This window comes from Thamnophis elegans, chromosome 1 (assembly GCF_009769535.1).
Source record: "Thamnophis elegans isolate rThaEle1 chromosome 1, rThaEle1.pri, whole genome shotgun sequence".
NCBI lineage: Eukaryota > Metazoa > Chordata > Lepidosauria > Squamata > Colubridae > Thamnophis > Thamnophis elegans.
The window spans coordinates 154,925,769-154,941,425 of NC_045541.1; the positions used below are offsets into that span (position 1 = coordinate 154,925,769).

Genomic DNA, 15,657 nt, shown 5'->3' on the forward strand with positions numbered 1-15,657 from the left:
TAATAACCTACAATGATATTTATTTTATTACTGAGCCAGGATCAATTGGTTCTCCTACTTAACTAGAATAGCCATGTCACAATTAAGAGTCTTTTCTTACCTAGCTTGGCTCTTTGGAATCAATGGCCACTAAATTATGTCAGCCGTTCAAGGTAGATCAAACTAGGAATCCAATATCATGTACTGTATGTCAGTACTACTTTTTCTAGTAACAGAACCTTGAATAGAATAGAATAGAATAGAATAGAATAGAATAGAATAGAATAACAGAGTTGGAAGGGACCTTGGAGGTCTTCCAGTCCAACCCCCTTCTTAGGCAGGAAACCCTTCACCACTACAGACAAATGGATATCCAACATCTTCTTTAAAACTTCCAGTGTTGGAGCATTCACAACTTCTGGAGGCAAGTTGTTCCACTAATTAATTGTTCTAATTGTCAGGAAAACCTTGCAAGTTTAAATGCATACACTCCCATTTATCTTCATGAGAAGTGGGGAAAGTCTTGTCTGAGCAATTTACTCAGCTTACCTTCCTGCCCTGCATTCAGTTCTTTTTTATCTGATGATTGTCTTAGTAGCAGCTCTTTCTTCTGTCCCTCAAGGCCATTTCTTCTATCCTCTCTAATTATCCTTGGCCATAAGCATAAAATAGGAATAAAACTGCTTTCCTTGGGACCCTGATTATTACATTGTTTCTTAAAAAAACCCCATCTTTTAATTGAATGTGCATATGCTGTGCATAAGTTATTATATGTGATAGGTATTTTCGTTTAGAGAATCATTTTTACCGTGATACTGTAATGTATTGCCAGGTTATAGTATTTATGATTTTATATTTGTACTGCACCTAATTATAATCACATGCTAAATAACAAATAAGATCACTACTACTGGTGGTACTACTACCATACTACTACTACTACTTCTTTCAATTTCATCAACAGTTCATTGATCAGAAAACATATTCAAATATCTATAGCTAGCAACAATTTGCCAGACTCTTTTCCAGGCAAATGAATTGCAGGTAAATATAAACAAAACAGAAATCACAGCAATTGCTTATTTATTGGAGATGTGATCCACATAGCAATGAACTAAATACTGACAGGATATTATTTTATTTCTCAAATAAAAATCTACTTAATACTTTGTTTAAACATTAAGGAATACATTAAACATTAAGTCAGCATGAATTATCAATTAATTCAAAAAGAAATAAATGAGATGTACAGTAGTAATGTCAAGCCAGCGGCATCCTGCCAACCATGAAAATTTTAAGTCAATTAGCAATTTTCAAACTTTACTTAAGTGGCTTGAATTTGAGACATCCCATTCTGAGTTTGAAAACCCATTTCACATTCAAAACAGACTGCTTCAATTAAGGGGAAGTGTTTTGAGCTCAAAACAGTTTTGGCACATGGCTTATGGATCACCCAGACCTCCTTTGAGCAAATAGTTAAGGTAAAATGCAAAATATTACTCAAGACATAGATGGGATTGAACATGTGTTCATGGATGACCGGTTAACCAATTCTATGCTCAGCAATTTCCTGTTACAAACTCACAACATGGTTTTTCTCCCAGAATTGACCCTAGAAGGAAAATGCTTTACTTGGAGATTAGTTCCACTTCCAGGTAGAGTTCACTTCTCTCCAAGTAACTGCCTCTTCTTTTTGTTACTGATAATAAGGCTGTGTACCTGCTGCTTTTTGAAGAACCTTGCTGTCCATATCCACTGGACATCACTTTCTGATGTAGCAACTGTCTGTTTGTTAAGTGATTGGCAGGCTTTTGTCTAGGGAGAACGGACTCAATGTGATTGTAATTGAGGCAGAGAACCTGCATGAAAAATGGGATTAATTCTTCTCAGTTTAGATAATAAGCAGTAGGGCTAGCAATTAACTACTGTATGTGGAAACTTAGAGTACTAAAGATAATAATGATGACTTATATTTCTGCCCTGATTAAATATGCAGTGGCTACTTCAAATACACTCTTCCCCAATTAGCATGCTAGGAAGAGCAGGAGTGACAAAGGATCCTCATAGCGCAAATATAAACATGCAACAGTCACTAACTAGCATGTGTGAGAAAATGCAACGATTTCATTACACAAGAGAAGGTATGGAAAAAGAGAACACCCAATTGATATAGGTGGCTATATGAATTCTCTACCAGCCTTGAACTCGTTCAGTGATTGCTATTTTTTTTTATAATGCCTACTTTTCCCCAAATTAGAATAAAAAATTAGTTCTTAGCCATTGGATCTAAATTTCTTTGGGTGTTTTAGCCTAGTTTACTACTATCCTGGGAAACCTGATAGTTTTAATATTCAGATAACAAAACCCTTTACAATCTTTATAGAATTTAATTTTAGAATACATCTTAGGATGAGCAGTATTATGCTTTATAATGATGAAAATGACACAAATACATTCCTACCAGAGTGTCTAAGAGATAAAATCTGTGCTAATGTATCTCCATCATACATAATTTGCTTCTAGAAAGCCTAAAGGACTAGTTAATGATGGGAGAGTTTTATTACTGAAGAGAATAAGAGATAGCCCTGTGAATGTTGCTTGGAGGGGAGTTTCACATGAGAACTCAAAATTAAAGAACTCTATTTTTACCACAGGAAGAACAGAAAATCAATATAATTAATTGTGCCTATCTGTGGCCTATTTGTAGTTCTGGTAAACAATAATAAGACTATATTGTATTTTATTTTAAATTTCTTTTTTCAATGTATATGATATAACACAGCAGCAGAAGTTTAATATTCTTGCTACCTAGAAATTTTTCTCCACATAGTTGGGCATTCTGGTGTTTTAGGCAAAATAACTAATCATATTACACTTTCTAGAAGGAACAGCTTCAACTAAGCCAACTTTCAGAGACAGCCTTCATTTATCTTTTTATATCTTTAGTAAAATAATGAGTGAGACAAAGTGAGAACGTGAGAAGATTATATCTTTTTTTATGCCAATAAAACCAATAAAGGTTTTATTGATCACTTTGGATGTTTTTCATAAACACATCCCACTCTAAAAGTCTTTTCTATAGTATCCTACCAACAATCAATTTTTCTGACATCTGTAATTTTGGAAATACTATTTTACCTATGTTATCAGAATATTTTCCATTTCCTCTTTAATGTTGGAATTTCAGCAAGTTGAGCTAACTTTGAAAAAAAGACTGCCTCAAATACATCATTTTCATATATATAACTTGGCTAAAATCTTTAAAATGCTAATAATGAATATACTTTAACTTTAACTTTAATAGGATTTGTATGCCGCCCACTCCCTAGGGACTCTGGGCGGCTCACAACAAGTAAAAGCATTTAAAATATTTAAAAATACAAAATTGTATTGACCAAAAACGGCTTACTGTTTACCATTGCCAATAGTGGAAGAACTACCCAGTTCAGTGATATTAAATTCATGCACATCTAGATGTCGTCTCTCATACTTAGGATAAAAAATATAGATAATTGAATGGATGCTGTATGTATACTAAAAATTTAGACAAGAGCTTATTCCTGAGTCTATCTACAGTGTCCTCTCACTTCTCTTTAGAAGAAGCTTGAAGCAAGTACTGTGATAATTTCAATATATTCCCAGTATTTTTGTGGCACTTAATTGTAAATATTTTTGATAGGCAATATTGCTGAAAATCAATAAATGAGGTAATAAATAAGCAATATGAAGAAATAATTGTGACAGTGGTATGAAGTAGCCCTAACATATCTCAGGATCAGTACTATAAGAATATATATTACGCATGATAGGAAACTCACCTTAATATTAGGTAGGAAGATCAAACCACTGAAAGAGGTAAGATTATTGTTCTGTAAATTCACACTAGTGATGTTTTTAAAATGGTCTGCTGGCACAAGATCCACCATTCTGAGACAGACAAAAAAGGCATTTAGGAGAAAGAGGTGATAAATTAAACATAATGCTTTTTCTGAGGCACACTTTAGAGGAGCACATATAGAAACTTTTTATTTCCTTCTTTGCAGATCAAATGCATTAAGATTAAAGAAAACACCTTCTGCCATTGCAGTTATTTGCTTATCCAATCTAGAATTGTTTAACTTCACTGGTAGGAATGCTGCAGGTTCCAAGCAGATCACATTAGTACAGTTATACATCTGGATATTTTGGAATCCTCTGCATGCAAAGCCTGTACTGTAAGCATCTGTGATAATTTCAACTCCTTCTGAAGCAGTGTGGGGGTGGCAATTTTTAAATAGGAAATAAAATGACAGAATTGGAAGGGACCTTGGAGATCTCCTAGTCCAACCTCTGCTCAAGCAGGAAACCCTATACCATTTCAGGCAAATGGTTGTCCCATCTCTTCTTAAAACCTCCAGTTTTGGAGCACCCTCAACTTCTGGAGGAAAATCATTCCACTGATTAATTGTTCTAACTGTTAAAAAATAGCTTTTCAATGCACAGCAAAAAATTGATTAATTTTGCTTGAAAGTACAATATTTCCTAAAAATCCCTATAGTTCTGATTACCCAATTCCACATTCCCACAATTACATGAAGAGAAAAATATTTTTCCCCAGGTTCCCAACCTTTGGTGCAAAGAACACTAAATTAGATGGACCAATAACTGAAGTTGTATGTCACAGAGCAGGTTTCTATGTTCATACATCAATTAACGACTGATTGCATCAAATACTAGCACAACAAAGGGGGCTAATTCCTCCTTCATACCTTGCTAGCAATTTTTGATGGCGCGAATAGAATACTCAATATTTTCAAACGCATCTAGGGAATTTAGAACAGACCTGGCTTCAAGGAAACTGTAGCTCATAGAAAACACTCCAAGGCCTCCTACTTATCACAGCAGCCTGGGTATTTATTCACAATGATTGTGCTGCTTTGTGCAGATGTGAATTTAGGCAGCAGTATCAAGGGATCATGAAAAGAGGAAGAATAGGGATTCAGCTCCTGTTTGTCCAAGTTCTTCCAAAAAATAAAACACAACCTCAAGCAGCTGGTTAGTGCAGTGGTGGGTTTCCATTTTTTTACTACCGTTTCGCTCATGTGCTCGTGCTCACGCACATGATGCTTTGGTGCATGTGCAGAAGCCTCCCTCCGCCACCACTACTGGTTTGCCCAATCCGGGCCGAACACGGAGCAACCGATCTCTGGGTTAGTGGAAATGTTTTCCTGGAAACTTTCAGAAACTGTTGCACAAATAATTTTTAATATATAGTAGAACAAGTAAGTATTAGCAGTAAGGTACTTTTTAAAACTTAGTTGACATCTCAGCCCCATCTTAATATATGGCTGACACATGTTCCTATTTCTCAATCTAATTTTAATCTCATAGGTTAAAGGTGTTAGTAAGAAAAGAGAACCACCTACATTTCCTGTAGGATAGCAGGATCAAATGCAATAATTAAACATCAAATTAGTATAAAATAGGAACTGATGGTACAGAAAGATGAATCACTGTAAAGTTCTTTTCACTTTAATATCTGAAAGCAATTCACCTGATCAAAGAGGCTGTCCAGTTTAATTCTTGCATTTTGCTGAAGTTTGAATGGCCCAGTCTTTCTGCCACCATATCAGCATTAAGTTTGCCACCAAACTGATCTTTCGCATTTTCTATTTCAGTTGTTTCCTATATTTAACAGTATTTTAAAATATAAGCTGAAAATATATGTATTAAATATGACTAAATTACAACCCCCAAGGAATTATGATTAATGGCTTCACTTCAGGTGGAAGGAAATATTTATTGGGATACCATGTCATTAGGCTCTGTGTTGGGTTTTGCATTGTCCAAGATTTTTATTAATGACTTGAATAATGGAGTTAAGGAGATGCTCTTCAAAACTGGGATGAACATGACTCACACAATTCTCCACAGTTTTAACTTCCACTCCATGCATATAATCCATCATACTCTGATTTCTCTTCCATAATTACCTGTCTTTTTTCAGAATCTCATCAACTCCATTCAACCATTTGTTTACTGGACTTCCTCCTCCTGTGGACCTATTCAGTATTCCTTCATTTCATTATGCAATTAAATCATCCTCATTTTCTTTATTTGACTATACCACCTCAGCATACAGTACCTTCTTCATTCTGGTCATTTATCTTTGTACTGAAACCAGTTTTAGCCAGCATCTATTCATTCATGTTCTCCTCTCATCTTATTTTACCTATGAGCACTTCTTAAGCACCCTATCCCCATTCCATTCCATTTACTATTCTATACTGCTTCTCTAGAAATCCCTCGTCTCATTTCCATGAAACAACGTGGACAGAAATGATTTTTTTTGTTCATTTCAACAAATCTTCATCCTTTTTAACATACATCTCACTCAATCTTTCTACCAGCATTTGCATATCTTAACAACTCTCTGCTTTCTCATTTTTAGTAAGCAGTCTACCAAGGTATTGTAAATTTATCAGTAATAAATTTACAACCACAATTGGAACCAGAAAACTGGTTGTACGTTATTACGGTTGTGATTGTTGGAGAATATATATACATTTATTCATGTCTGCCTGTCTGTCTTCTCATTCGCCCCCTTGTTTTTCTCTTTCAAACTAGGCATTTGAAACTTACCACAGCAACACCGTCCAAGGCTTTCAGAGAAGGAATATGAAAAATGACAAAAAGGCGGTAGTTTTCTTGCTTCCAAACAATCAAATTTCCATAAAAGTCCAGGATAGCTAGATTATTTAACCCCTAGGAAGCAAATAAATTAACTTTATATTAATTGTGCAATTAAAGAAAAGGGAGAATCTTAAGATAATGCTTTTGAAGTGGATTACAAAACATGAATGTAATAAGGATTACTGTTTGCAGTAAAAGAGTTTATATGGAATTCTCATACATTTTATGCCTCAAAATGTTTTAAGGGAATTTGTGTTTTAAGTAGAAATGGTTAATATCTCCTTGGCATCTACACAGACCAAAGCTGCTTACTTAGGAAACAATCTGCATTGCTAGTAAAAACATTGAATTCTGATGAGAATACTTTCTCTACAAACATGGTTTGTTACCATATTTTTATTACAATGTAATCATTGCTGCCATCTACTATTAGTGCTTTGATAATATTTAAAAAGGAGTAAGAAATGAATACTGAACTATATTTGGAATTTTTTTGGGAATTATTATATTTAAATATTTTGCCAACACACCTCTATAGAGAACTGAAATTGATGTCTTCTATTTTTTTTCTTTTTGATTAAGAGGTAAAAAAGTGCAAAAGGAAAAATATTAAGGGAAAAAGTGGATGAGGAAAAATGTCACCTTGTATCTCAATAAAAATTGGGCTAGAGCGGTTTTGAACTTTAATGCAAGTATGCTATGTTAACATCATACCTAATGAACTGTTATTTGTTAAATAATAACTGCTCAACCCATAAGACTTTATTTTTCTTACTTCACAGCTACGTTTTAGGCCATATCAGCCTTTCATGCACTTAGATGGATTTAGGCTATATTTTCCTAATTCTCAATCAGTATGCTGCCCCTGAATTCTGCCTGGTAACGCATTGATAGGATGGCAGGTAAGAATAAGCAAATTAGAACCTGTCACTGTGATGATTTTTGTCCATAGGTTAAAGGAGCAACATCTTTACTTTAATATACAAATGTTACCTTTAACTGATATATTTCTTGGTTGGAGGACACATAGTTGTTGCTTATGTAGAGTTCAATGAGTGCATAGGCCTTTTGTAAACCTCCTAGTGACGTGATCCGGTTGTTTTCAAGAGAAAGGTAATGGAGGTGCGACAGGTTATCAAAGACATTTCTCTCCAAGCTGGTGAGGTGGTTGTTGTTGGCACTCAGTCGCATGAGTTTGGAGAGTTTTGAAATACCTGGTAAAAGGAAAAGAACAAAACCTTCTGAACAGATAGGAAACAGCAAGAGAACAGCATCAAAGCAGGTAGGGAACTGGTAGACAAGGAATGATTTTGATCTACAATTCACCTTCTCTAACTAATTATCGCAAGCAAACGCTTATAGTCTACTTTTATTTACAGGATATAGTTGCATCCAAACACCTTTAAGTTGCCTATATCAAAAAAATATAAAAAGTTCTCTCTCACACACAAACACACAAAAACAAGAAGCAAAATAAAATGCAATAACACAGCCAATAAAAAGAATCAGTCAATGAAACTTCCTGAAGCCAAAATGCCAGGCAAAATAAGGCAAAAATATTGCGACCCAGTGGAAATTCTGTAATATGTGAATCACAAGAGTTGCAACAGCACAAGACAAATTTGTGATTTATGAACTATGAGCAAACCACCTTCTAATTAACTCCATTATCTCATCTCCACATTCCCTTTACCTTTTCCTCCTCCTCTATATATGAGATGAATACATATTCATGGGAAATCAGGTGTATGAGAGATCCTTTTTTTCTCAGATGTGCCTTAGTTTTGAGTATGCAAATCAACAGAAGTTGAGAGGATAGCAATCATTGTAAGTATATGTGCCTTACAATTTAATAGTTTAATTTTAATTTGCTATATATTTAAACATCATTTCATGCTCCTGTACCCCCTTTTGCAGATAATCCCTGGTATTCCACTCAAGAACTGTTACTTTAAACCTAAATTGAATGAAAGTTCTTAATCCTGTTCTGGTGGCAAGAAACTTCATCATCTCTGTGCAGCCACTGAAAATATTCTGTGTCCTGCATAGAAAGCTCTTGTATGGTATTTGTTCCTTGCTCCATCTTAATATGATTATATCGCACTGGCAAGCTCCAAATAAGAAGAGTGGAAGCCTCCCTCAAGTTTCATGTGAAGGAAAATGCATAAAATAAACTGTCTAGTAGTCTTGCTACATTTCATATCAGCTTAAGTTGTTGGATACCACTTTTCAAAATGACACCAGTTACAGTATGCTTCAGATGCCATCCCCAACCCACCCCCAGCTGTCAAAGCAAGATAGCATATAGTTCAAACAAAAAATGCACAGACCAGGGTTAGAACTGTCTTTTGGAGAAATGGAAATATTGACGTATGTAAATGAAAGCTGTGCAAGTTTTCAGGTATAAGCTACCATATTCCCAAAGTACAGCAGTAGAAAATTAAAAACAGAAATATATTACCTTCAAGGTTTATAATGCAGTTTCCATCTAATGTGAGTTCCTCCAGATTAAGGCAATGATCTAAACCTTCTATTTTAGTCAGATTATTGTTGCTGAATGATGCCCATCGCAAATTCTCTAACTGTTCTAACCCACTGATTTTGCAGAGATGCTGTCCATCCAGATCTAATACAGTAATCTGTTTGGGAAAAAAGAGCCACACACAACGCTCTCTGTAACAAACGTTAAGTGGCTATAATAGCAACTATAATGTAAGGGAAACTGGGATGGGAAGTGCTTTGGAAGTGTTAGATGGTATGCCATATCCCCTTCTCTCTGATCACTTCATTGCAGCCATTTTGTACCAGTCTGCCTTCTATATTAGTTCCTTTCATCTCACATTCATCCTATTTTTGACACCAACTTCTCCCTGGGTTTCCAAGAAGTTAGAGTACCGCAGACCGGTTGTGGGATTCAAAAAAATTTCATTACTGGTTCTGTGGATGTGGCTTGGTGGGTGTGGCATGGTGGGTGTGGCATGGTGGGCAGGCCAGGGGAAATATACTGTAAAATCTCCATTCCCTCCCCACTCCAGGGGAAGGTTACTGCAAAATCCCCATTCCCTCCTGATCAACTGGGACTCAGGAGGCAAGGAACAGTTGGGGGTGGGGCCAGTCAGAGGTGGTATTTACCGGTTCTCTGAATTACTAAAAATTTCCTCTACTGGTTCTCCAGAACTGCTCAGAACCTGCTGAATACCACCTCTGCAGCAGACCAAGAATCAACCAATGTAATATAATCATTGAATTGTTGGGCATTGGCTAAGAAAGACCCTGGGTTAGTCAAAAAGTTTTCAGCCTAAATTTATCTCAGAAGGCTATTATGAGAGTAAAAGTGGATAACACATGTGCACTTTGCTGGAGTTTTTGGGAGGGAAGAAGTGAGGGACATAGGTGTATTACACAAAGAAGTAAAATTACAAGTAAAGGAGCAAATTTAGTAAGTGAACACAAGAGCAAAAGATGTGGCATCCTGCCAAAAGATAATATAGTGTGAGTGTAAAATTATTCCATTTAATAGAAATTGGGAAAAAGAAGTAGGAGGGACTGGAATATTAACCAAAGTGAAGCATTGTGTAGTGGAGTTCCCATTTCCCCTCCACACTCCTTACACTAGAATGCCAGTTGTTCTGACATACATCCACTTTGTTATTGCTTATCTGACTCAAGATTTTGGCATATGGCAAGACACTAAGGATATGCAGCTTCTCCTGATCTGTCCGAGAATACTCTATCAGAGACATCTGGAGAATAAACACAACCAGATTAAATGGTACATTAAAATAAAAGCATATGTTGCACATTTCAATTACAAGATTATACAATTTAGTAATTTCCAGTGGCATTTTTGCACTAAAGCAGAGTTATTACATACACTGTTAACTCTGCCTTTAGTTCTATCTGTGAGGCATAATAAAATTCTCCACCAACCACATCTTCCTTTATTTCAAAGGGTTTTTGCTGCTTTCTAGTTATGTATCCCACAGTTCTGAGATTACAAATGGTGGCCCCTATGTACAGACACTAAAAGGGAATAATTTTCTGAAATGGGTTGTTATTTTTGTGAATAATTGATTCCAAAATGTCTTAAATGTCCATAAAGATTAATATTCTTAGAAAACAATTACACAATGTTGAAGTGTAAAATAACTGAGTCAGCTATAGAATTATGCCATGAGCAATTCAAACATATTCTTTCAAATAATACTGAGAAAAATATGCCAGCTAAGTGCTACTCCAGTTCATAAAGCTCAAGGCAGATTACATTATGTTTTCCAGGATGTCATTAAAAACCTTGCAGTTTTAAAAACAGCAGTAACCATGATGACACTTAAAACTAGATTTCAATTTGCTATAATGTTGTAAGCAATGTGCACTTATCATTTTAAGAAACAAAGAACCCTCAAACCTCGGTAATTTTGGAGTCTGTTATATATTGGATAGCAGCTGCTGCCTCTTCCCCAGTAATCAAAATTCCATCAAGGTGTCTCAGAGCTCTCAACTGACCAATCACGCTCAGGCGCACAGAGGCTGGCTTTGGGAGAAGAAAAACAGGGAATGGGATGCTGTGCTCTAATTTCAAACTCTTCAATGATCACCTCTGCCTGGAGTAATCAGCTTCAGGCTGCTTCCACAGCTTGCTTCTCTTTCCTTCTCTCACCCTACTGCTCTCTGGTTCTGCTTACACCAAAATCTTTCCAACAGTCTTCCCTTATTAACACCAATATTGTTTGTTTTGATTTCAGATTCCAGTTCTAACTTAATTCCATGTCACACTAGTTCGAATGACTTTGTTGTTTTTATTAGAAAAATAACTTCTGGAAACACACATTTAAAATTCTTCTGTCTTTAGAAATGGATGGAGCTGAAACATTCATTGCCTGATACATCTATTTTAGTCTTATATTATTTTAAACAGGACAAAATTCTGTATCTTAAAATTACCAACAAAGGGATAGAGTGCTGCATGTGTCATCTGCTCAAACCTGCATTTTATGGAAACAGATAACATTAAGCTTCTTTTAAAGAGCTACTGATTGCCTTGATTGCTGAGTACAAATCCTCTGCTTTATTATCATGCATTGCATGTTTCTAACTGTAGAAGACTTTTTAAGACAATTGTTCTTCTAGAAGAGTAATAGGCAGTAGACCCACAAATGATTGTATTCATGAAAATGTGAAGATTTACCTTGTCACATCAAGGAAGCAATTTTCTGTTTACAGCCACAACCCCTATCCTCCCATCCTGAGATACATGTGACTCTAATGCTTCAATTTTTCCTGACGCTTCTTATGACCTGACTCTTTTCCCAGACTTCAAGTTACAGTTTGTGGAACTCTGGTCATTTTAATGTTTTTGGGGGGGGGTGTTATGCGCCTTTGTCTATATCAATGTTGGCGAACCTTCTCAGCACCGAGTGCCAAAACAGGAACACGCACTGAGGGGGGAGGCAGAATGCCGGAAACCGGAAGATCAGCTCCTCAGTGCACATATTTTCAGTTTCTGGCATGTGCATGTGCACCAGTCACTTGGTCTTCCGGTTTCTGGTGCGCAAGCGCACACAAAGACCAGCTGGACAGCGCATATGCACACACAGGAAACTGGAAGAGCAGCTCCCTGGTGCATATGTTTCCAGTTTCTGGCATGTGCATGCGGGTCAGTCACCTGGTCTTCCGGTTTCTGGTATGCATGCACACATGAAGACCAGCTGGACAGTGCACATGCACACTGGAAACTGGAAGCTCAGCTTCACTGCGCGTGCATGCACACCAGGAAGTTACTTTTCCATTTTCCGGTGCTCCCACTTGCGCAAAGACCAGCTGGCACGCCAGAACCCAGAAGGGCAATGGCTGGCGTTCCCGGAGAGATGGCTCTGTATGCCACTTCCAGCACATGTGCCTTAGGTTCACCATCACAGGTCTGTATGATCACGTTTCCTCAAATCATGATTTTTTAAAAATATTGTAAGCAACTCAGTCTTTTTGGAATTGAGTAGCCATGAAATCCAATAAATAAACTCTGATTAAAGCAGACTTACATGTAATGCAGTAACAACTGCAGCTGATTGAAATTACCTTATGCCATGGATTATGCCTGATATCCAAGCTGAGCAACATCGGTGTATGTTTACGCAAGACACCAATTTCTTCCGCTGGCTTTTTCAGCTGATTCCAACTCAAGTCCAAATACTTTAGTTTGGTTAATCCTCTAATGCCTTCAAGAGTTATGACATGGTTATGGCTGGCATCAAAATATTCCAAGTTGGGCTATAAAGTATTCAAAAGCAATGGTAAATTCAATCTTTTTATCATGATAGCTTTCATAACTTTTATTTCCCTCTCTTCTTGTCACCTCTTTCCTCAGCCTTTCTTCGCTTTCCTTCTCAATGTTGCTAGCCTTTCTTTTAACACCCCCCCCCGTTGTGACTTTTATTCTCTTTTTCTGCTATTTCTGTTATAAGAATAAAAGAGGAATATTGTCTGCATATAATGTATTTCTGTCTGTGATAAAATGATTGCCATATACAAATGGATAAAAATTAATTTTGTAAATTAGGTATCTTACTTTACCAGCAGTTCATAACTAGTTATTTATTCAATTAAGAGGTATATTAAGAAGTATATTTAGTCTTGAGAAGACTGCCCGGAGACCCAAGAGTTATCTTTAAGTATGTGAAGGATGGTCATAAAATATATTCTAGAAACAATGGGTATAAATTAGAAGAAAGTAGATTATACGTGGATATTGGAATAAAACTACTAACCATAATGGAACAGACTGTATTCAGGAAGGCTGATGGAATGGCGAGTGGCAGAGGTGGGTTCCTACCAAGCTGAACCGGTAGTGATATGCCAGCCTAGGTCGCAGAACCAGCAATGACCCAGACTGGCTACATCCCCGAACCCATTCTCAGTCGCCACCGTCACCAACTTTTTTTTAAGTTCTGTGCATGCGCAGTAATACCGGCCAGAACCCAGCCCTGGGAACTGGGGAGGGTGCCTTTAAGTCACCAATCCCCACCAATTTTTCTTTTTATTGCTGGTTAGGGTTAGGGTTGAATTTATGATTTCCAGTTTCTAGTACTGATGCTTTAATCACTACATCAAACTGGCTCATGCTTTCAGGAATTACTGGATTCTTGACACTTCCTGCAAGGACCCAGGTGAATTGACAACTTGTTGACTTTTGCTGGGTAGGAAGACAGCTTTTGTGAGGGGAGTTGCTGCTGGATGCTGGATCCGGCCCAACATAATCTCTCCTGAACAAAGGAGATATAGTTGATTTTCAATGTATCTAAATCAGTGATGGCGAACCTATGACACGCGTGTCAGTGCTGACACGCGTAGCCATTTGGGGTGACACGCACAGGATTTCATGCGATTCATCCTCGTCTCCTGCACGGCCGCCGAGGATGAAAGAATCTGTGCTGGAGGAATGGGGGGGCGGGACATGTGATCTCCCCCGCCCACACTCACTTACTGTATCGCCGCCGCCCCTTTCTGAGCGCAGGGGCTGCTGGTAAGGCGTGCGTGCCGTGCGCATACATGTCATCAGCGCGGCGAGGGAGGACCCGCAGGAGAGGAGCGCGGAAACAGTGCGCGCCTCTCTCCAGTCAGGCCGGCACAGAGAGTCTACTTCTGGGACTGTCGGTTACGACCGCAGCACAGCAGGGAACAGCAGAGTGCCAACGGGAACTGTGAGCGCCATTAGCAGCAACTATTGGGGTGCCATGGACTTGTAATTGCCCACAATAACTGAGATAAGTGAGGGGGAGGTTGTGTTAGCTTGTTAGGCTAGTTAACCCCTAATTGGCTATCTATAATTCTATCTGCTGTCACTGGCCCACTGATGGAGCACCCAAAAAATAAAAAACAAAGGTTAAGTAAAGGGAGTGGTAGTGGCAGTGGCCGACCCTTTCAAGAGACATGGAGCGAGATGTATGGCATTATAGAAAAAATGGCAGATCATTTTGTGTTCTATGTACTGAAACGGTAGTAAGCAGAACGTGGAATATAAATAGACATTTTGAAACTAATCATTCCAGCTCTTGGAAAAAAGTGAGGATGAAAGAAGTTACTAAGCAGGTATGTTAAATAATTTGTTTTTGGTTTATTAAATACAATTATATATTGCAATTATACATTTTTGTAGTTTAAACTATAAATTGCACAAAATTATGTTTTTGTCGAAGTGACACACAACGCGAGTTATGCTCGATTTTTTGCCGATTTTTGACACACCACGCCAAAAAGGTTGCCCATCACTGATCTAAATATATATAATTTGGGGGAGGTTATGCAGCAAAAGAATGAATTTTGGAAATAATGAATTAAGGAGTCAGAGAGATTTGGAATGACAGTTTTGAATTATTTAGAAGATATTTTTTCATGAAAAAATTGAGTTAGCTTTCATTTCTTTTTGATAAGGAGTCCTTGAAGGTTGGACATTAGAGACCAAAGGATAAAGAAAACGGGGCAGAAATTCTTAGTGCACTTTTGAATACCTTTCAGCCACGTTTTTGGACAAAATGGATTAATTGCTTGATAAAATTGACAGAGCATGTTCTAATGAAGTTATTGACAGAGTTGACAGACACATTCTAATGAACAATAATAAGCTGCCATGGATGCCTATGAAATTAATTTGAAGGCGATTTAAATGTAATACAAATGGATCTAATGGATGACTCATTTCCTACAGGAGATAAACAGATATCAAATCAAGAAAGTGAACTGGATTTTTTTCCCTTTGGATAGATAGACAAAAGAGCTCTGCTAAGATTTGGAAGGACTTTTTTAGAAGGATAAATTTTACTTATTAGTACAAAAGAAGTCTGTTAAAGTACTTAAGGATTTCTACTCAGATGAGCAGCAAATTACCTTTAAAACTTTTTGAGAAAAGGAGTTATTTTTTAAAAAAATTGGGAAACTTATAAGAGGTTTATTCAACCAGGGTTAAAAGAAAAGAGTTATATCGAGTTACTAAACTTTTTTTTTTACAAAGAT

At 37.1% G+C, this 15,657-nt stretch overlaps 1 protein-coding gene across 1 annotated transcript in view; it reads right to left on the reverse strand.

The window, feature by feature from the left end:
• The window catches only part of LRRC9 (leucine rich repeat containing 9), a 64,864-nt gene that overhangs the window by 21,668 nt on the left and 27,539 nt on the right, over positions 1 to 15,657 (reverse strand). Inside the window, 9 exon segments of the mRNA XM_032235910.1 lie at positions 1,699 to 1,838; positions 3,798 to 3,906; positions 5,513 to 5,643; positions 6,601 to 6,723; positions 7,645 to 7,865; positions 9,113 to 9,290; positions 10,263 to 10,394; positions 11,060 to 11,185; positions 12,727 to 12,918. Coding sequence (XP_032091801.1) covers positions 1,699 to 1,838; positions 3,798 to 3,906; positions 5,513 to 5,643; positions 6,601 to 6,723; positions 7,645 to 7,865; positions 9,113 to 9,290; positions 10,263 to 10,394; positions 11,060 to 11,185; positions 12,727 to 12,918 — 1,352 coding nt within the window.